At 36.8% G+C, this 24,093-nt stretch overlaps 2 protein-coding genes across 2 annotated transcripts; both read left to right on the plus strand.

The window, feature by feature from the left end:
* The first annotated feature begins 12,757 nt into the window (after positions 1-12,757).
* Positions 12,758-20,383, plus strand: nme4 (NME/NM23 nucleoside diphosphate kinase 4). The gene is made up of 5 exons (XM_051717141.1): positions 12,758-12,971; positions 16,234-16,364; positions 16,555-16,656; positions 19,346-19,458; positions 19,573-20,383. Exons 1-5 carry the CDS (start codon positions 12,836-12,838, stop codon positions 19,691-19,693), a joined length of 603 nt encoding a protein of 200 aa, XP_051573101.1. The 5' UTR covers positions 12,758-12,835; the 3' UTR covers positions 19,694-20,383.
* Positions 20,384-21,305: 922 nt separating this feature from the next.
* LOC127452008 (NAD(P)(+)--arginine ADP-ribosyltransferase 2-like) lies at positions 21,306-23,515 on the plus strand. The gene is made up of 3 exons (XM_051717130.1): positions 21,306-21,468; positions 21,636-21,761; positions 21,876-23,515. Exons 2-3 carry the CDS (start codon positions 21,705-21,707, stop codon positions 22,590-22,592), a joined length of 774 nt encoding a protein of 257 aa, XP_051573090.1. The 5' UTR covers positions 21,306-21,468; positions 21,636-21,704; the 3' UTR covers positions 22,593-23,515.
* The last annotated feature ends 578 nt before the right edge of the window (positions 23,516-24,093 follow it).

Here is a 24,093-nt window from a genome sequence, read left to right on the forward strand (position 1 = left end):
CACTCAACACTGGAACGCAAGTGGCCCTGACATTTGAAAGGGTCGCAGTCACAGCAGGTACAACACTACATCCCAAAAATGACACTGCTGCTGTCATCAGCTTTCCATGAAAAGTAACAATGGATGCAGTATGTGTTTTTTTTTTTTACAGCCCTGATTAAAGAACGATACACTTCAGTCCTTTGTAAATAGTCCTTAAGGAGCAATTACAGCCTTGAGTGGTCTGTTCGATTGTGAAATTCTTGCCATTTCTCAGTGCTTATTGCTCCTGTCATCCACATAATATCCAAAGTGTTTATCCTATTTTTCCTTCCCTGAAAACCATGTTTTCACAAGATCAACTAAATGTGGTGTGGTTCTCCGCACTAAAATGAGGTGATCTCATTGGTCTTTCCCAGTTTGGCATTTGTCAGCCCTGGATCCAGTATTCCTGGCTTTTTATACAGTGGAGTGTGTGCTGAAGATCATCACATTTGGTCTTCTGTACTTTAAAAGCCTATGGAATATTCTGGGTGAGTTACTGAAAACATCCAGAAACATCCAGTGTAACATGATGGGAGCTAACGTGAAATCTCTTTTCATGTGATTTGTTGTTCCCTCAACTTTCCAGACCTCTTGATCACAATGATGGGTATGGTAGACCTGATACTACCCCTCATAAACCATGGTAAATACTTTGGAACTGGTCAAATCTCCAACTTTTTCCGCCTGCTTAAAATTTTCAAAGGATTTAGAGCCATCAGGGTCTTCAGGATCTTACGGGCTATACGGTGAGAGTTTGCATCAGTCTTTACCACTGAATAAATGGGTTGAAGTTGAAACCTTTAACTTCTTAGGTGGGATTAGTGTGTAGCTCAGGAGTCTCAAACTCTATTGACCTGGAGGACAATACTTGAGCGAAGCCGGTAGTTGTAGCTATATGATATTTTTATCTTTCTATCCCGCTAAAATAAATGGAATCTAATTAGAACTTTGTCTCCATCTCAGTGTTTTTCAGGGCCTCAAGTTCATCGGGACCTTCCTTCAACAGTCTTTCAAGTCAATTGGATTCATCCTAATCCTCATGTGTTGCGTCTATTTCATGTTTACCATTATGTTCCGAGAAACCTTCAACAAGTCTGATCCGAAATGCTTTGGTTCCCTGGTAGATACAGTGTGTACACTTTTCCAGGTTTTGACATTCGATGAGTGGACAAGCATCTATTACACCAGCCGAGACAATGGTACAAGCACATGTTTACAGATTCATAGTTTAGCTTAAAGAAATATTTCATCTAAAAAGAAGAATTCTGTCATCATGTACTCACCCTCATGTCATTCCAAACCTGTATTGCTTTCAGAAAGGATGCAAAAGCACCATAAAATTGTCATACAGATTATTCACAGGTTTTTGTAGAAAGTAGTGTTCTGAAACATCAAGTAAACGCGAACGCCGTTTTCCTTACGCCTTTTAAAGGATTAAGGGAAAGCGGTTTAGAGGCTAATTTATATTTACTGGGTGAACAGTCTTCGCTTAGTTGCCTACAAATAATGATGAAATGCAGTGACGTTATTGTTCTGCCAGTGTGTTCATTTGGTGATATTTCTCCTGTTCATGTTCATCTCTGAAACTCTTGACCTTGGAGAACTCAGCTGGTCGAAGAGCATTTTTGACTGGTTAAAACTAATTGTGGGTGTGGTTTCGACGTGACGATTTTTATTTACCTCGTGCGTGCCAGCTGAGTTGTTACCTAGGTTACTGTCATTAAAATGGATCACTTTGAAGCCTGTCCATCAGAGAGTTAACAGCCTTCCGTGACATCACCCTCAACAAACTAATTTTAAAACGATGTTGCGAATAGTATAAACGCCGGCTTGGTTCGCCTAGGGTGCTTTAGTTTGTCCAGGAGAAAAAAGTTGTTATTTTTCCATAGTATAAATCAGGCTTTACACACCTAAGTTTCTGCCAGAGTTCTTACGGGTTTTTTAAAAGTGTGCATGTGCGAACATGCTCAAGTACGCTAGAGGATTCCCAAAGTATTACATAAACAAGAGGGAAACTATTGCAGAGCAATGACACATGGTAGGTTGCAATCAGTGTTGGGTAAATTCCTATTCGGATGGGATTAGTTTTCCTGACACATGTCCGTAAAGTAATTACTGCACGTCTGTAATATTTACCGTCAGTTCGCACAGGATAAGCGATGTCTTTAAAAATCACAGAGTAGGGTGTGTCTACAGCATTAACACACTGCTGTCACGTGTAACTGACCTATTAGAAAATGTATACTCTGCTGATTAATTATACAGGAAATATTAAACCTGAGCATATACTGTATCTGTGATTATTAGAAGAAATTGATTGGAATATCGGGATAAATACAACATAACTGGTGACATTAACAAGCCTGTAATCTTATATTACTCTTGAATTAAAAATATGGACAATCTCTTCACATTATGTAATTTTATGTTTCCGAAATGCGGGGATCAACACAATTTCCCACACTCACTTTGCTCAAATCATAATCAAAAACTGCTCGTTTCTCTTTTACATGGGTAAATAAACACTCAACAGCATAAAAAGCATGGGAAAAACATGCATCAGTCCAAATGCAACACCAACTGTTATCTGAAGTTGTGAAGCACATCTGACATGTTCTGGCATCTTCTCTTGACCAGCATCCAGTTCAGCCACTCGGAGAATTTAAGAAACAGCGATATTTAAAGGGCTCAAATGCTGGAAAGTGCAGATTTACGGGCTTTTTATTATCATGTCAATTCACACTGGATTAATATTACCAGGGGTTATTTTTACAGGCCGTTTCATAGTTGGTAAAACATGCTGTAACCAGTGCAGGAACGTGCAGAATGGAAAAGGTCCGGAAAAATTACTGACATGACTGATTCGCACGGGATTAAAATTACTGAGAAGCTCTGGTAATTATTACATTACCCCACGTCCCCATATAAAATGAATCCCATCTGAATAGGGCTCAAGTTACTCAAATATTAATCCATTACAAATTACTTCTCTAACATTGTAATCAGGTTACTTAACTTATTACTTAATGGAAAAGTAATCGAATTACTATTACTTTTAAGTTACTTTCTAAAACAATTTTCACAAAAAAAGGTTTTGTTTTTCTGTTCAGCGATTTCAAAATAACGTCTTTTTCCTGCTTGTTAATTTACCTAATTGAAAATTAGTAACTGTAATCTGATTACAAAAACTGAAATTGTAATGCATTACACTACTTTTTAACTTAATGTAATTTGATTACAGTAGCTAGTTACTTTGTAATCAGATTACACCCAACATTAATCACGATGGGAAGTAAAGAAAACAAACAGCAACTGTGGGACATTTGAAAATAAAGCGAAGCAACAAACAACAAAAATAGCAAAGACATCCTCAGACAATATGCTCGTTATTTACACCAGCGTCACAAGGAAATTACTAACTGGAGAAAGCTGGGGCCGGTTGCACCAGCTATACATTTACATTTATGCATTTGGCAGATGCTTTTATCCAAAGTGACTTACAGTGCACTTATTACAGGGACAATCCCCCTGGAGCAACCTGGAGTTAAGTGCCTTGCTCAAGGACACAATGGTGATGGCTGTGGGGATCGAACCAGCAACCTGATTACCAGTTCAGCGCCACCACCACTCCTATACATAAATTACAACTTAGCCTAGTTGTGGCGTAAATTGTGACTAATTGCCCATTTACGCACTGCTAAATTTGAGCGTTGCACCATTAAACTTAGGTAGAACGTAACCCTACGTATAAACGAAATAGGTACGGAAGCCTCCGACCAGGAGTAACGGTTGGAATAAAAAAAGCAGATTGATTTAATGACATCAGTGAGCTCATGTTTTGAGTGACAGACCTCAATCCTTTAGACATATATGATGTTGACATTTGCACTCGTTTATATTTACGATAGAGTACCTTATGCAAAAACGTACTTATTAGCGCTCTTCAGCATGAAACCAATCTAAAATGGTGCACTTTCCGTTGTGCGTCGCCCGGTGTCAAGTTTCAACACATACAAAATATATAGTATATTAAAATGAGTAAATGTCCATTTTTCCAGCCTGTTGTATTAGTATTTATTTATAGCCTTTTATTCATTTTAGATACAGTTCCTGAATAATAGGCTATTATTTACATTGGTTAAATATACTATTTATTAAATCTACTTTTATTATGTGTTGTATTTCAATGGGGATATAATTTATTGCAGCTGACAGTTATGTGAGAAAACAAGGTTTGAACATCAACCATAAGATAAAACTGAAATGCATGGCATTTGAACTCTTTGATGTTTAAATTTGAAGGCTGCTTATTGGATCAATATAGGTAAGCGTCATATTATGTGACTATGCATTACTTTACGGAGAGTTTACGATCTACTAGCAAAGTCTTGCCTTAAGAACAGGTGGTGCAACCAAATTAAGAACTGTTACGTTCCGTCTCGGGGTAAGGATGCAACACAAAAGTAATGCCACAAGTAGTATAATCCATAAATCTGAATTTATCGAAAATGTATGTTGAAAAGAAAGGAAGCAAAGACTTTGGAGAAAACAATGGCAAAAACAATAAGAAATATATTTCTAACTCCCCCCAAATAAGATACAACTTTCCTAATCAAGACAAGAAAATCAAAACAAAATACAGATAAATTCCCTATCTCCTTAATTAAATATAAACAAGAGAAAATTGTTATAAAGATAAAAGTAAAGGCCCTTATCTCCCACAGCTTCTTATTGAAATAATTAACTAGTATCACACTAGAGTCTAGTAAAGAGCAATGGCTCACTAGCCATCACAATAGTCGATCACAAAGTTAACACAGTTTAACTCTGGGACACATTAGCTCACACCTTAACAGCAATAAAATCAACATGGATTGTAAACACTCTCAGTATCAACCACTACACACAAAAGGGAAGCTATACGGCATATCGTCCGGGCTGCACCTTGGCCTCGAGAGCAGTCTCTCTTCTGGCCGACAAGCTCCATTTAAGTAGCCCAGACTCTCCAACATTCACCAATCCCAGAAAGTGGCAAATTCTACCATGGCCCAATCCTGTGAAAGGGGAGGAGAGTAAAAGAGAGGGAGAGAGAAAACATAAAGAAGAGGGAGAGACAGCAACACAGCACCACCTGCTGCATAATACATCAGAGGATGTAACAACTGACTTAGTTACAAACTAACTAGTAGTTACTAAGCCCTTAGTATGAACTTTACATCCCAACTAAAGTGAGACCTTATGCACAACTGGTGCATCCCTACACTGCTTACTGAGCCACATATATATATACAGGGGTAAAGACTAAAATGCTAACACAGTGCATGAAAACACTACCACCGGTTTAGTCACTTATGCAGCTTTCTTGCAATAAACGTCTTTCTGGCATCCATGTGAATGAGCTCAATAAATCGGAATCAGTTAATCTTGTTCACAAAACTAGCTTGAATTATTTGTTGCTGATTCATTGTGATTGCATGAAAAATGCAATTTGTTTCATGATAAAAATGTAAGTCATGCAGGTTTGAAACAACATGTAGGTGACAGACATTAAATAAAATATTTTAGTAAGGTATTCCCTAAGTTTAAATTGAGGTTAAAAGACACATTTCTTTTGACATGTTAACAGGCGCACCTCATATTGTCATCTTCCTGGCTCTTTTCATCATAATTGAATACTTTATTTTTTTCAAGTAAGCCAGGAAATACACCACTCCATTTTTTTGTAAATTATAATTATATTTTTGGTAAAGGAATGTGCTTTTACTTTATTCTTTTCTATTTCTATTCCTTCTAAGTGTGATCATCGCTGTGATGGTGGATAATTTCCAAATGGTCATCAAGAACAGAGCCAAAAAGGTACATTCCGGGTTCAATGCAAGTTAAGCTCAGTCGACAGCATTTGTGTCAATGTTGATTACCTCAAAAATTCATTTCAACTCGTTCCTCCTTTTCTTTAAAAAAAAAAAAAAAAGCAGAAATTGAGATAACAGTGAGGACCTTACAATGGAAGTGAATGGGGAAAATATTTGGAGGGTTTAAAGGCAAAAAATGTGAATGCTTGTAGTTTTATAAAAGCTCTTGCATTAATTCTTGTTAAAATTTGAGAAATCGTCAATTTTACAGGCGTTTAAATGATTACAGCAAAGAAGTTGTAAAATTGAAAATAACTTTACACAGAACATGTTAGTAAGCGATTTTATCACACTAAAATCATGTTAACACACATTGTTTATCCCATATTTATTTATTTTTTTATTTTTTTAAGAAGGGTAAGTTGAAAGTATTTTTTGTGGTAATCAACATTATGCTACAAATGCTGTCAATTGAGCTGAACTTTTTGTTGATCCTTTAATATTCCTTTCAAGAAATATTTCAAGTCCTAAATAAGAATATTTTAAAGACATTCTCTCTTTCTAAATGCATTCACATTCAGGACCTCAATGAATTTGACATGCAAACAGGTGAGAGATTTTAAAGCATACAAAATAATGTTATGCTTTACTGTGCTGACATTATATGACAAGGATGATGCCAGTATAGTGTGTCTTATTAGAAGCACATTTTAAGTTCAGTGAATTCAGGAAATGCACTATTCAAGTTCTTACCTGCAGTGTGTTTTTGACCATTAGAGCAGAAGTCGAGTGAGACTGAGCAGTTCTACACAGAAGCTCTCAGCTTTTCCTTCTCTGAAAGTAAATTCAGTGATCGGTGAGGGAACAGTTTCTTGACTTTTATGAATGTCTGAATGTAAGCTCCTCCCCAGTCCACCCAGACCATTCCTTGTGCCAATTAATTATTTGGCATCATAATTAACATATGGCTGCCCACTTTTACATTTTATTGTTAACCCCCATTCAGTGTTCAACCATAACTTTGTCTCTACACAGAACTTTATGCAGCTGATTATGCAACATGACGTGTCATTGCATGGTTCACATTTTATTCAAGTTAATATTCTCAAGTGTGTTAATCTCTAGGAAGAAAGCGCGGATCACACACTCTTTGAGACTGCTGGTGGCTATTGAGGAGAAGCAGCAGATATTCAGAGCACAGAGCAGTGTAATAAACGATATGAATTGAGCACATTTCTGAGGTAAGTCAGCAGCAGATATTCAGGTACACAAATGTGCATTGCTTGGCTAATATTACGGACCTATCCATTTCATTTAATACAATTATTATACTCCAATACAATGCCACTTTGAAGAAATCATTTGGAATAAATGTGTTGTACAGGAAGTACAACTGGACACAGAGGCATTGTAAAGTTCAGTTTGGTGTAAAAGTGCTTGTTTCTGAATTTAGGGGCAAGAACAGAGATTCATAAGAGTTGCAAATGAGCGACAGTGTGGAGTATCCAATCATATGGCGTCTTCATCTTCTGAGAGGGCAGGGTCTCTAACTTGCTCGGTCACACCTGAACAACCCTTTGTATGAGTGCTTTACATGAATAATTGTTCATTTTGAGTTCAATTTGCACTCATTTTAATTCTAATCTTTACTTTGTGTTGTCTGCATGTTGTATATCTGTATTGTATTAGTTCTTAACTGATATTCTGTTAATTTAAAGTTTCTTTCAATGTTAGGAATATTTTGTGTTTCCACAACCCATCCTTGGACAAATTAAATACTGTGACAATAATAAAAATAATAATAATAATAATGACTTTGTGGTAATGAGTCTGCAATAACAAAAATGTTCCCTTTTCTACCAGTATTCCTACCTATCCTTACAATCTGTGAGATTCTCTGTCTAGTTAATATCTGAAAATCATCTGAGACTGGAACATTGAGTCAGACCGAGTTGAACTCGAGAACCGGATCAGTCCGATTTGTGAATAAATCATTCAGGCCAGTTTTGTGAATAGAATCAACCGATTCATTGAAAAGATCAGACTCAAAAGAACAATTCGATCTAGGATCGGACATCAGTGTATCTGTAAAAATAATGAGTTATTTTGGTCTTTTCCTTGCATGACTGCTATTGAATGTTGTCAGAAGACTGGCATATTTATGTATGATTCATTTTGGCCACTTTTATAGTATGTTTTAACATTTTTGAGCTTTACGGTCCCAGCACCTTTTGTGATCCACGGAGGAAAATCTAACTGTTTGGAACAACATGAAGGTGAGTTAATGATGATAAACTAACCTAGCATTAAAGGGATAGTTCACCAAAAAATGAAAATTCTCTCACCATTTATTCACCCTCATGCCATCCCAGATGTGTATGACTTCCTTCTGCTGAACACAAATGAAGATTTTTAGAGAAGATTTCAGCACCGTAGGTAAGAAACATGATAGGTGTGGGTAAGAAAAAGATAAATATAAAAAAAAAAAGGGGGGGGGGGGGGTTACTATAAATCTACACTTTCACTTTCACATTCTTTTTTTGTTTTTGGCAATTTGCATTCTTCGTGCATATCACCACCTACTGGGCAGGGAGGAGAATTTATAGTAAAAAAGGACTTAAATATTGATCTTTTTCTCACCTACACCTATCATATCGCTTCTGAATACATGGATTAAACCACTGGAGTCTTATGGATTACTTTTATGCTACCTTTATGTATTCTTCTAAAAATCTTTGTGTTTAGCAGAAGAAAGAAAGTCATACACATCTGGGATGGCATGAGGGTGAGTCAATGATGAGAGAGTTTTCATTTTTAGGTGAACTATCACTTAAAGTCCATTGACATCTTATTCTCATAATTTTGTTTAGTTAATTCCCCTTCAGTGACCTCTAGTGGACCATAATGTACATCATCTATTATGGAAATGCATTTACTGAAGGAAAAGTTTATTTTAACATTGCAATTTGTTTAGTTACATTTTTAGTTAATTTTGTTTTAACCTATTATAGTGCAGACTTTGTAGTGTTTAGACACCCTTAGATTTCCCATTATCACGATTAGTTAATGTGACTGAAATCATCTCTGTGTGAAATGATCAAAAGCAGACACTTTCTCACTGTTTGTTCTGCCTTAAAGACTGACGTTTATTGTTTTTGTTCCACTGCCAATCATTGATTTGTTTGTGCATGTGTTTCGACCTAGCTTCAATTTTGGCCAAAAGCTTGCTGAAAAATGTTCCCAGTTGTTAAACAACAATCTGACAACATCTCATCTGCAGGTGCTGCGTGCTTCAAAATGAATGTGTGAATCTGTCTGGTCATACACTAAAAACACTGCATAATTATCATCACGTGCACTGTGTTTTGTAAATGAAAGAGAGCAGAGCGCTTTAAAGTGTGCAGCACATACAGACTATATATGTATTTAATTAAATCACAGCTTTTTGGGGTTTAATAACACTGAGCCATGTAGCAAACCGCTTAAACGGAGGTGAGAAACTACTGTCAAAACCACACAGAAACACCACAATAAAAGCTTGATTTTGATGGATGCGTGAAATGGGACAAAAAAGCAAATGTGTATATATATATATATATAATACTACTGTTTCTATGTACTACTATAAAAATAATGCAATATTATTGTTAGATTATTTCTCCTATAATCTATATAGTTCGACCTTTTCACCCCAGCACTCTCTTGTCACATTGTCCTCTCGCTCAGGAATTTGCTTGCAAGGGAAGAGACTCTGACACAAAACTGATATCAAAGCGTCTTCAAAGGTTTATTGACAATCAAACATATTTATACCAGAAAAGTGCATCAAAGAAAATCATCATGCGTCAATAACAGACATCTCTATCTGTGTGCCAGTCTAAGAGGCGCTCTCCGCTATCAGAATACCAGTTTATACCAGTTTGTACTAAAAGACCGGCTTAAGAAATCCTTGAGCTTCAGATAAGGAGAGCAGAAGGAACAGAAAAACAAAAGCTACGTCAGAAAAGACTAGTGATAATGGAGGCCCAAAATGAAAAAGTAGGCCTGAAACTGAGAGCAAATCTATATTTCTCACAGTTATGTTAAAAAATGTAAGTAATTCTATTTTCATTTGAATGAATTTATTTGAAAACAGACCATTTTGATAATCAAATGTCATTAAACTGTTGAATATGGAATTCAGAAAAAATAACCATCTAATAACCACAATATACATCATGACCTCTCATCAGTTCATCAATGAAAAAGTCATTTAATTACAGTAATTAATTAGTTAGTAATGCATTACACCCAACACAGCCTCTCATGTGTTTTTGATTAAATATTACAACGGTTGGGCTCGTAAAATGTCCTGGAAAATTGTACCTTAAAAAGAGTGGGAACCCTGTTCAGTTTGGTGTAAAAGTGAGATTAGGGGTTTGTTGTTCAGTGCACAAGAACAGAGATTCATAAGAGTTTCGGATGAGAGACAGTGTGGAGTATCCAATCATATGGCATCTTCATCCTCTGAGAGGGCAGGGTCTCTAACTTGCTCAGTCACACCAGAACAACCCTTTGTATGAGTGCTTACATTAAATACATGAATACATTAAGAATTTATATCATTTCAATGTGTATATTCCATTAGTGATCAAATATTTAAATGTTCAATTTACACTAATTTGATTTCTAATCTTTATTTTGTCTACATGTTGTATTTCATATCAGATATTCTGTTCATTTCAAATTTTGTTGTTTAGCTCCTGACAACTCCTGTTTGTTTTATAGTTTTTACTTCCACAACCCATACTTGTACAAATTAAATACTGTGACAATAAAGAAATGAAAAACATAATGACTTGATTATAATGAGTCTGCATGCCAGTAACAAAATTGTTCACGTTCCACCTGTATTCCTACATTTCTCTATCCTGTTAACGACTGGAAATCAAGAACCGGATCAGTCTAATTTGTGAGCAAATCATTCAGACCGGATTTGTGAACTGAATTCAACCAATTCATTCAAAAGATTCAACATCTCTATTTTTCTCATTCATGAACTCGCTAGGTCATTCCATGTCAGTGTATCTGTGAGTAATGATTTATTTTGGTCTGCCCCTTACACGATCACTATTATATGTTGTCGGAAGACTTGGTATATGCATGTTTTGGCCGCTTTCATGTCACTTTCATGGTACGTTTTATAATTTTGGAGCTTGACGACCCCAGCAGCTTTTGTGTTCCACGAAAGAAAGTCATACAGGTTAAGAACAATATGAAGTCAGTTAATAATGATGAATAATGATGAACTAACCATTAATATCCATGCACTAATTAATTTTTTACTATAAACTCCTCCCTGCCCTGTAGGTGGCGATATGCACGAAGAATGTGAATTGCCAAAAACAAAAGAAGAAGAAAGTAGAAGATTAAATGGAGATTTATAGTAAAAAAGCACTTAAATATTGATCTGTTTCTCACCCACACCTATCATATTACTTCTGAACACATGGATTAAACCACTGGAGTCTTATGGAGTACTTTTATGCTGCCTTTATGTGATTTTTGGACCTTCAAAGATCCTTCCACCATTCACTTGCATTGTAAGGACCTACAGAACTGAGATATTCTTCTAAAAATCTTTGTGTTTGGCAGAAGAAAGAAAGTCATACACATATGGGATGGCATGAGGTTGAGTCAATTTTCCAAGTAGGTATAGCTACAGACCAGGGATCTTCAAAAGGGGGCGTCACTTCCACTCACGGTAAAGGTTAGGGAAATGGTTTGGTAAGGGGCTCCCTATATCTTTAATGGAGGTTTGGAGCAATGCCTGCAGGTATACCCTTCTCAAATGATGAGAGAATTTACATTTTTGTGTGAACTATCCCTTTAATGAAAAAGACGTCTTAACCTCATCGTTTTGTTTAGTTAATTCCCCATCAGTGACATCTAGAGGACCATAATGTACATCATCTATAATAGAAATGCATTTACTGAAGGAAAAGGTTATTGTAACATTGCAATGTGTTTAGTTTCATTTTTGGTTAATTAGTTAATGTGACTGAAATCATCTCTGTGTGAAATGATCAAAAGCAGACACTTTCTCACTGTTTGTTCTGCCTTAAAGACTGACGTTTATTGTTTTTGTTCCACTGCCAATCATTGATTTGTTTGTGCATACGTGTGCTTTGACCTAGCTTCACTTTTGGCCACAAAAATGCTGAAAAATGTTCCCAGTAGTTAAACAAAAATCTGACAACATCTCATTTGGCCTCTTTCCCACAAAATAAATAAAATAATATACAGTATATATAAGGGCGTAGGTTTGGCTTGAACTTTAGGGGGTTGCAATGTGAAGCATTTACATGTTTCCACTGATCATGGTATAAATAGTGGGGGGGTGTTGTACTTGCTTGTTTTGATTACTGGGTGGGGGGATAACTCCCCCCATCCCCCCTGGAATCTACGCCCCTGTGTGTGTGTGTGTGTGTATATATATATATATTAGCTGAAGGATAAGGGTAAGTCTGTCAAATTAATTATTGAACTTTTAGAATAGTACAAGGTACACATTATTTTGTTTTTAAAATATCATAAAAGCGCTATCACATTTGATTGTAGCCTATGTTCAAAAAGGGTAAGTAAAACAAAAGAAGTGTACTGCATGTCCTCGTTTAGATAACTCTGTGTTATCTAGGATACTAATGGATCTCCAAACAGGAAATGGTGTTAATTAAGAGGTTATCTTTGCGCACGTGATGGTCAGCAATGTCCCTACAATTTACAAGTCTCGTTTTTCCCATCACAGACACACTAGTGTCATTCCCACTCGATAGTGGACGCTACACTTTGACCTGTCAGGTGAATGACCTGTGTGTGTTTGTATATAACTGTCTGGGAGTTCAAAAGCATCGGAGCATTCTGCGTTTGGAGTCGCACGTTCTTCGGTTGAGTTGTTCAGCAATAACTTCAGCTGGCAAATGAAGATGATGGGAGTGAGTTTGGCGCGTGCTCTCTGCGTCCATGCAGCGCGAGCGGCCACGTGGAGTTCCACGCGTGCAAATCTCTCCTTCGCTTGGCGATACAGACACGCGCGGTGCTACAGCAGTAAGACAGGTCTGTTTGTTTACATTTATCTGTATGTATTTCTAGTCTAACCGAGGCGACAAATAGCTGAAAAACCACCCCAAACAGTATCTAAGTCTGAACAAAAGTTAAAAACTAGCATTAATTTCTATTTAATACAGAATTATTTCTTTTGAGACAAATGTGCAACCTTTGTTGAATGTTTTACTGTTACCTCTCGTGATAACAGTGTTAAAGAGCATGTGCTCTATTTAACATGTATTGCATGAGCTCAATTTGTCCTCAGGCAGGGGTGTAGATTCCAGGGGGGATGGTGGGGGGAGGTCCCCCAATAATCAAAACAAGCAAGTACAAGCCCTCCAATATTTAAACAGTGATCAGTGGAAACATGTACATTCTTCACACTGTAACCCCCCCCCAATGTTCAAACCAAATCTACGCCCTTGCCATCATGTGATTAGTTGATTCAGTGATTGGTTAATTGTGTTATTGAGTGGTGACTACATTAAATTAGGCACAAGCTTGTATAAGTGAATGTCTGACTTTCAACATTAATTGATATAGTTGTGTGGCTTCTTATTTCAACAGGTCATAACTCCGGTTTAATGGTTTTCTGAGTCACAAATCACGGCAGAAATGAAAAACACATTTTCACCATGTGTGTGTGTTACCCAAAAGCAACATGATACTTAATAAATACAATAAATATAAATCATTGAGTACACTGGGATATATCAATAGGCACTGATTTATGTTTCTGCCGGTGGGTGCCCTAATGACCAACACCCACCTCTTCCATTTTTTTTAAAGCAGATTTCGGTGAAGAATGTGTTAATATTTGGATACCGCCCTCATGAAAAACATCCATAAGCTCTCACACATGGTGAACATACGTATGTTTGCATAGTTACAATGAGAGCTAATGTGGATGTGCCAGCAAAATCGACTGCAGTCAGAACAGACAAAAACCAGATCTGTCCACATATAACCTGCAGTTTGAACAGTCAGTCTAAAAAAAAATTGTATTTGAAAAAACAAAACAAAGCAGTGTAATTTGGGCAAAGCACAGTACGTGCACGAACACTTCCACACATGCAACAAATGCCCATTAACTATAAAACAAAATGTGTATTCTAAGTAATAGGAAGGAAAATAAGATTGTGCATGCTCAGCCTGCTCGATTACAATGTTTTTTTTTTTCTCCGTACGGTGGTGCGCTTGATAAATTCATGATTCAAAAGTTCAATCTGCAGTTGTGTCTTGTAAAAGCCAACGATGAATTCCTCTGGGTCCAGATCTCCCGCGGGAGATCACAGAAGTTCCCAACTGCCAATCGCTTTTTTCGATTTTTGCAAATTATTTGCTTCAAATAAAATGTTTTAATGTCATTAATTAATAATAGAGCTTTCTGGTTTGGGTCAAGGCTGAGAAATATGTATTTTATATATATATATATATATTTGAAATGCCTATGGAGAAAATGAATGGGGAATTTCTCGTGCTTTTCCGTGGGTGATCGGCCATTCCCATTCATCAGCGCCTGTTGTATTATCTGATATCTAACTAATAAAACTTATAGTAAATAAAGGGTTTACTTATAGTAAATTTAACACACCATGTTTTCAAATAAAGTTTACACACAATTCTTGGTGGCTGAACTTAGCGTTTGTACATTTTACTCATGCGATGTAGCACTGAATTAAAGGTGCACTCAGTATTTTTATTCCCTCATTTAAAAATGTTTACTTCTAAAGAAATAAATAGTAATTTTGAAATGTATGTATAAAATCATGACCACTCATGTGAAATGAAGACTCCAGTCACATCGGTAACCACATTAAAGCTCTCTTGTTCTACATGGGGCAGGGGCGCCTCATGGGGGCAGCCATGTTAGGATCACATGACCAGCCGAATACTACTAGCTTATTCCTAGTAACTGCCCTGTTTTTTGCCACTTTCATGGATTTAATGAATCCTGGTTTACTGTGCATCGTGAATTTCTACAATGGCATTTCTAACTGAAAACTACTGTTTGAATGATGCAGCATCCAGGCAGCTAGGTGTCAGTATAAGCCATACTTCAAAAAATGACTGAGTGCACCTTTAATCCATGCTTTTAAAATTGTACTAGCATTTCAGTGCTTTTTAACATAGTCATGTTACACATGATAATCGGAAGTCATCCACAGAGAAGTTAATGTGTGCTATGTAGGATTTAAAAAAAAATATATATATTTTTTTATCAAGAATGGGTAATGGGTAAAAAATTAACTTCAGACTTCACAAAACAAGAAGTTACAGTGACATAAAGTTACATATTTACTTAAAAGCTAGAGCATTTTTACATGTTTGGGTTGAGTACAAATGTAGAATTAATATTAGAATATATATAAAATAATCTTTCAGTATGTAAAGCAGCATGTAAGTTCCCAGCAGTCCCAGAAAGCTATTGTATGATTTTTAACTATGCCCTAAATTTTACCGTAGTACAGAGTTATTCTCTCATTGAGCAAATCTGGTCTCAAAAGTGCAGGTCACCTGAAAATGCCCTCCTCTTGCCAGTGCAACATGATTGGTCTGCCACATAGCCAATAGGATCTTTTTATTGAATCCATCTTGGCAAAGTGAGGGGGTCAAATCGATAGCACATGAGCATTCGTTTTGTGTAGAACGGCCTTAATTTGATCAGGCTTCAAGCAATGACTGTAAAGGGATCACGCGTCTGTCACGTTTGCAGGAATTATTCTTTAAAGTTGTTAAGAATGGGTGAGCATGCGTGTGTAACTTGGACAGGGGAAAGCCAGCGGTTTTGCCATTGCTTGATAAATCTAGAACAAAAACATTTTAAAAGATCTACTCAGAACCCAGGGATTAAATATTTTCATATCAATAAATCAATTAATCAATCATTTTTATTATTACACTGTCCACAAAAATATTTTCACATTTAAGCCACACTTAAATAAAACTGGTTAGACCAAGTTAGACTATTTTTATGTAACTAAGTGTAAATAATTTGACTTTGTGTGTGTGTGTGTCATCTAATGCAGTGATGATTTAAAGTATCCACATTCTCTACATTTGAGATTGAGTTTTAAGAAAGACTGGTGTCTTGTGTACGTTACGCACTTGAGCAATAGATGGCACTGTTTGCCTTTCAACAGATGTTTGATGAATCAGAAAAAGAATGTTTGTAGTCACCATTCTGTCGTTCTTTTCTGATATTCATTCCAAAACTCCCATATCTGTGTCTTTAAATGTCTTTGACTTTTCTTTTGAAATGTACGTTTAGATTTTTCTGGTATAAAAGAAAGGACTTTGGTAGCCATCAAGCCAGATGGAGTGCAGAGGCGTCTGATTGGTGAAGTCGTCAAGCGCTTTGAGCAGCGCGGATTCCGATTGGTGGGTTTGAAGATGCTGCAGGTGAGTGATAAATTCATGGTCATTTTATTTATATTTTCTATTCATGTCTGTCTGTATTTGTGTAACACCTGGAGATTTATGCAGTTCTTTCTTTTATAAGTGTATGACACGGTGTGTTCCAGTAATTTCTGCATTGTTGATTTTATGGTGTATTTAGGATGCAGTTTGTGTGTTTCTGTATATTTTTCAGGCTCCTGAGGAGTTGTTAGCTCAGCATTATGTCTTACTACAGAAGAAACCCTTCTACTCTAGTCTGCTCCACTACATGACCTCTGGCCCCATAGTCGCCATGGTGAGGACCACAGTCGGCGCCAGGGTGAAGTGTGTGTGTGTGTGTGTGTGTGTGTGTGTGTGTGTGAAGGGGGGGGGGGGGCCATACATATTTTGAGAATGATAAGCCCCCCACATATAACGTACAATGCTATTCACTGGACGAACAAACTGCATATAAATGCATATAGACATACAGTAATTATTTATTTAAAGCAGACTCTGTGATAGCTAAACTTTCTGATCATTTAATATCATTATCATACGTCAGAGAGAGAAGGAAACATGTCAATAACTTGATGCTGTGCATGAAAAGCACATAGTGCCGACACTGGTGAGGACCAATCAAAAAGCTGTGAAATGGAGTTGGAAAGACTGGCTAAGACTAGTTCAGAATAGTATACTACCTTATTATTCTGGCTATTTCTGCTTAGTATGATAGTATGCTGTTGGGTACGGCCTAGTTCAGAATAACATACTGCCATACTATTACTATGTTCTGCTTAGTATGGTAGTATGATGTTGGCTGTGGCTAAGTTCAGAATAGCATACTATTACTATGTTCTGCTTAGTATGGTAGTATGATGTTGGCTGTGGCTAAGTTCGGAATAGCATACTGCCATACTATTACTATGTTCTGCGTGATATGGTAGTATGATGTAGGCTGTGGCTTAGTTCGGAATAGCATACTATTACTATGTTCTGCTTAGTATGGTAGTATGATGTTGGCTGTGGCTTAGTTCAGAATAGCATACTATTACTATGTTCTGTTTAGTATGGTAGTATGATGTTGGCTGTGGCTAAGTTCGGAATAGCATATTATTACTATGTTCTGTTTAGTATGGTAGTGTGATGTTGGCTGTGGCTTAGTTCGGAATAGCATACTATTACTATGGTAGTATGATATAGGCTGTGGCTTAGTTCGGAATAGCATACTATTACTATGTTCTGCTTAGTATGGTAGTATGCTGTTGGCTACGGCCTAGTTCAGAGTAGCATACTGCCATACTATTACTATTTCTGCCTAGTATGGTAGTGTGCTTTTGACTATGGATTATTTCAGAATATCATACTACCATACTTCTCTATTTCTGTGTAGTATGGTAGTATGATGTTGGTTATGGCTAAGTTCAAAATAGCATACTACATTTACTATTTCTGCCTAGTACATTAGTATGAAATTGGCTAAAGCCCAAAGTATACTTCAGTCAGATGTGAACACTAGACGTCTGCAGACATGATGCGCGATGGAAATTTTGTCATCAGCAGAGTGCTTGAGCACTGAACGTATGCAGCCAGATTTTTCTAACTGCGCATCTCTGAACGTGCAGTATGCGCATGCGCCTGGAATTATTTGCACTAATATGTTGGTCCACAAGATGGCAACATTCACCGTTGAGCCGTTACTGTCACAAAGAAGCGCTATAAAGATGTATTTGCCAGTAAACAACAGGAGATGACAAACAGTCGAGAGTGCACGTCAAGAGTGCATGTGTGAGGAGGTCAGGAGATACCTGCATTTGTATAACTCTTGTTTAAAGGAATATAAAGACATTTATGTGTCTAAACTCCTGAGGAGAAATAGTCCAGTATCTCATAGCAGTCGTAGCATGCATGCGCCAACCGCCTGTGTATGCGTGCACAATCGTATGGAGTATACTTTGAAAGGCTAGCGTTTGACTGTACGCAGATGCTGAGTGTTCACTTCTGACCAAAGTATACTTTGGGCTTTAGCCGGTATCGTACTACTTTACCAGGCAGAAATAGTAAATGTACTGTAGTATGCTATTCTAAACTTGGCCATAAACACTAGCATACTAGGCAGAAATGGAGACGTATGGTAGTATGCTATTCTGAACTTAAACCATAGCATGCTTCTCTTTCTGCCTAGTATGCTAGTATGCTATTGGCGAAGGTTAGAATACCATACTACCCTTGTGCCCTGTCCCAATACGCACACTTGTGGTCTTGATACTTATGTTCGTGTACAGGCGGCACAGAGTAAGTGTTCAAGACTTTCGCATGTCTGAAACATGCCAAAGCTCAGTGCACTTAACCTACACTAATTCCACACTAGCCCGAATACCACTCTGGAGCGGTCTTTCAGGCTTAGTGTATCCCAGAGTTCTTCACGTTCAGGAGCCCACACCCCACCTACCAAAGCGATCGCCGTATTTTTGCCATGATGACGTCAAGGGAAGCTTTATTTATTTATTATAATCAGACAGTAAAACATAAGTAAAGCAAATGTTATTGTTTTATATATGAATATATTCAACAAATGTGCAATAGAACATTCACAACTGGTTGGGATGACTTAGCATCATTCTGAATGCAACTACAAAAACAGCTGTCACAACTGGGACCAACATCGTTCGTTAAGTCTTCGGGTGTCCCAACATGCAATCAAAAGTCATGCACGCACTCGCAGTCTGCTTGCACACTGTGGCCAAACACAGGCAAGTGGGTAAGTAGGCAAGTCCAAAATCGCAATTGGAGGTATTGGGACAGGGCATTGCTATTTTAGCCTATTCTAAACATAGCAACTCTAATTTTTCTTCTTTAGAATTACAAGTCCCCTTCCTTTAACTTCTCTCGTCCAAATAATGTCAAGATGGGTAAAGCTTAAAAACTGTTCTAAACAGACCAGAAAAGAGGAAGCACAAACTTAAGTGTTCTCTACCCATCAATCAAGACAGCATTGTTTACAGGTGTGGGAGGGGCATAATGTAGTGAGGTCATCACGCATGCTGGTGGGCGACACGGACCCTGCTAAAGCTGCACCTGGAACTATCAGAGGAGATCTCAGCGTTCATATCAGCAGGTCTTTACACACACGATTTCAGATTCTCAGTTTGAGGCATTTTATTGGTGCTAAAACCTACCAGTAGCGTGAAGGATATGATTGAACTTTCACATTTGTTGAATTCATGTTTAGGAATGTCGTCCATGCATCGGATTCTGTTGAAGGTGCAGAGAAGGAGATCTCGCTGTGGTTCCAGCGCTCCGAGCTGATTGACTGGGAGGGGTGTGATCATAAAAACATTTACCATCTATGAGACGGAGAATAATATTTCGAAAAAGCGTAACATCAATATATGTTTAACTGCTGTGGTATATGGCCACGCTCGGCTGGAGATGCAGGATGGTTTCGGGACCATTTTCTAAAGCAAAGACATACTGATTTGCAAACCGTTTCTGACTGTAGGTCAACCAATGTTAAAAATAATATTTATATATATACAAATAATATTTCTCATCATTTCAAGTGATTGAATGTAAATAGAGTGAAATGCTGCATTTTATATAATGGTTCATATATTTGAAATTGTCGTGAATGTTTTTAAATATGTAGGCCAAAGTCTTTTTATTGTTTCTTTGACGCACAAGTACTAGTCAGAAATGACTAATTAATTTACTGATTTTCTGCAAAGTAATTATGATGTTAATCATTCATTTTTCAAAACTGACAAGTAATTTTAACTAAATGTGAACAACAAGGTGCTAGAAATGACTGAATGTCCACACACACAATGCTGACCAATGTAACAACTGCTAACAATACACCTCAGTGCCTTTTATTAATGATTTATTGCATTGCTCTTCCTTTTATAATTATAAAAAGTGCCTTATATATATTAAATTACTACTTGCCTTTTAGCAGATGTCGTCAACATGGTTGGAGTTAGAAAAATTAGAACTAATAATGAAAGGGTGTGTAATATTGGAATAAATATCTTTAATAAAAACGGTTTTGTGGTTTGTGTATTATTTTGTGAGATGTTTTTTACGTCACAGCTCTGTTTGCCCCGATCAAGAAGATTTTGTAAGATGACATAGACATAAAATACATGATACAAGTGTGATAAGATGTACATCATCCAATAAAAACTTACCAAAAAACCAATAAGCAACAAGTTTTTTTAATTTACTGGAAATCGTGTACGTTTCTAATTTGAAAAAATAAAGACTTGTTCCAGACATTGATAGATATACAGTACTGTGCAAAAGTCTTAGGCACATAAGATGTTTCACAAAAGCATTTGTCTTAAGATGGTTATTTATATCTTCAGCTTTAGTGTGTCAATAGGAAATATAAATGTTAGACTCACAAACATTACTTTTGCAAATAGAAGAGATTAGAATAGAAGAACAGGGAGCCCTGCAACAGATGTCATGGCCCCCACAAAGCCCCCCACTGAACATGGTGTCTGTCTGAGATTACATAATGAGACAGAAGCAATTGAGACAGCTGAAATAGATAGAAGAACTGTGATGAATTCTCCAAGAAGCTTGAAACATCCTATCTGCCAACAACCAAGAAAAACTGTGTCCAGGTGTACCTAGGAGAATTGGGGCTGTTTTAAAGGCAAAGGTGGTCACACCGAATATTGATTTAGCTTTTTTATGTTTACTGGACTTTGTATGACATTAAGTGATAAATGAAAACTATTTATGTCATTATTTTTTAAGACATCCTCACTATGCAACATTTTTCACAAGTGCCTTAAACTTTTGCACAGTACTAAATCTGTAAAGGTAACAAGTACGCAGTAGGTGTTGTTTTATGGACATATCTGAGTAAGATTAAAACTGACAAGTCTCATTGTGGTAGGAAACAATGGTAGAAACTATCACCTTTTTTTCCCCCAACACAAGGTGTGAATGAGTCAGTGTGAATGTGTAAGTTCACAGTTTGAGGAAGATGCTTATTTCTTAACATTTTCACATTGACTACTTCCTATAGACTAAATAGTGTTCACGTTCAACTGCAGACGATGTTAAAACATTCAGCAGACATAGTCTGAAGGCACCTTTATTTTCTCCTGAAAAGGTCAGTTAAATGTTTTGTTGCTCAAATGATGCCAGTGAGATTTTAATTGATAACAGTATTAGTTCTCGAGTAATGCTTGGGTTAAAGAAAATAACAATATAACAGTTGCATATTAAGTCTTGATTTTGGATTTGTAAAACCATATTGTATTTTTTGTTGTCTCTCAGCATCTGCACTATACTACTAGATTTGACCTGATTTCCACTGTGCATCAGAGGGATTTTTTGTAAACAAGAATGCAGATCATTGCAGCCCTGCTTCTTATTTTAACTGTAAAAGTTGCCCTCGGACAGGTAAGATTGCATTCTGAGTCTGTATATTACAGACTGAAATCAGAGAAGTATTCATGTCTATTTATATTAATTAACTACTGATGTTAAAGTTATCATTACTTCCTGTTGCTACAGGACCACAGAGTGGATGTTAGAGGACAGATATTTCCATTGGATATGGCACCGAATTCTGTTGACGACCAATATGAGGGTTGTACAAACAGCATGAGAAACCTGGTGGAGACAGTATTTCTACAGAAAGAAATCTCTGGGAGTTCTACATTTGCAGACGCTTGGAGAGAAGGTGAAACGAACGCCAAAGAACCAGAAAAGAACTTGATCAAGAACCATTCAGTTGCCATTTATGTGTACACTGATTTAAATGTGCACGGTAGTTTCAATACTGCTACTCGTAATGATAAAGAAAAATACAAAAACATGACATACGAATGGTATTCACTTCACTTTTTATTGACTGAAGCTATACAGATTCTAAAGAAATCACAAAAGAAATGCAAAGTAACTTATCGTGGTACCAAATTTGAATATGATAAAAACGTTCTGAACAAGGAGGTTCGTTTCGGCTCATTTACATCCTCTTCAACTGAAAAAGAATTAGCTGTGCGTTTTGGAAAGGTATCTTGTTTTAAAATTAAAACTTGCAAAGGTGCTGAAGTGACAAAATATTCTAAGCTACCTTATGAGAAAGAGGTGCTGATTCCCCCATATGAGAAGTTTAGAGTTACTTCTATCAATACAAATAAAACCTGGTGTAATACTGTGTACAAGCTGAAAAGTTCTGGAACATTCAGTGAGCTGAACTGTTCAGTGGCATCAGCTGCACCAGTCTGAGACAGAGGCGACCTAATCAGCTGCATCAGTCGAGTCCCAGATACATCACAGCTGTCAATCATTCTGGCTTGCATGCTTTCACATATTTATCCATTGCTTTTTGCTTACATTAAATGTCCTGTGACCACACATTAGTTGAATTCCACATTAATGTGCCAGGTTAAAGCATTGTTTGGAAAATAAAATATATTGCTAAGCACAAGAATTGTTTGTAAATTATTATTAATAATAAATGTGCTTATTGATCATTGTTGCTGCTCTTGGCTGTGTTACAGTGATTTTTACTATGGTAAAGGGTTTTTAAATCTCAACATCCCTTAACTGTGGTAAAATCGCTGTAACAAATGGCCTTATTGTTTCATTAATTAAAGAGTCAAAATGTATAGGCAACCCAGTGTTTTTACATTGTGTGTGAGTACCCAAAAAAAGCAAGGGAGAGCTAGTAAATTAGTATAACATTATAAAATGTGATATGGCATTTATATAGATGGACATGTGATAAGATGTACATCATCCAATAAAAATGAAAGAAACCATGATTAACCAATGAGCAATGAATATCTGGGTGGTCAGATAATAATAATAATAATAAAAAAAAAATCCTAACTTACAGGAAATTGTGTATATTTCTTCTTAGAACAACTATTAACCTTCGTTCCGGACATTGATAGACCAAAAATATTTGCTAATGAAGCAAGTAGATAGCAGGTGTTGTTTTCTGGAGTTATTTGAGTAAAATGATGCTTACATCTTCAATATCAATCTTAAAACATGCCATATTGACCACTTAATGTATAGGAATTATAAGCAACTGATGGTTATTGACTTTATCCTCGTGTTACCCTGCGTCCACATGTGTGGACGTTTTATTTTGGCTTCGCTATACGCAACGCATAATTTAAATTAATTCAAACTGCTGAATACTGTTCAAAAGACCAATGGCTCTCAACCTTTTTTGGATGAACGCCCCCCCCCCCCCCCCCCCACCCACGTCATTCCCCTCCCCCTATTATGTGGCATAATTTGAAAGCTGGGACTTTATCAACAACAACAAAAAAAACTCAATATTTGTGTTATTTGCTTAATTTGCTTGATGCAACTTTGATGCATTAAGTTTTGTTATTTAATAAGGGAGTGGTGGTGGTGTAGTGGACTAAAGCACTGAACTGGTAAGCAGAAGGTTGCTGGTTCAATCCCCACAGCCACCACCATTGTGTCCTTGAGCAAGGCACTTAACTCCAGGTTGCTCCAGGGGGATTGTCCTTGTGATAAGGGCAAGAAGATGGAGGGATATATCTGGGGCCTATAAAATAACAATTTTGAGGACAAACTAATAATGAAAGTGACATTATTTTTATTATACACAGCAAATAGTCCAGTGTTGAATTAACTCCCACAGAGTTGATTTCAACACTTTTTCAGGGTTTATATAGCTCCACACTCTTTAGAGTTAAATGAACACTTTCAAAATAGTTAAACATTTAACACTACGCCAGAGTTC

The sequence above is a fragment of the Myxocyprinus asiaticus genome, chromosome 14, assembly GCF_019703515.2.
Source record: "Myxocyprinus asiaticus isolate MX2 ecotype Aquarium Trade chromosome 14, UBuf_Myxa_2, whole genome shotgun sequence".
NCBI lineage: Eukaryota > Metazoa > Chordata > Actinopteri > Cypriniformes > Catostomidae > Myxocyprinus > Myxocyprinus asiaticus.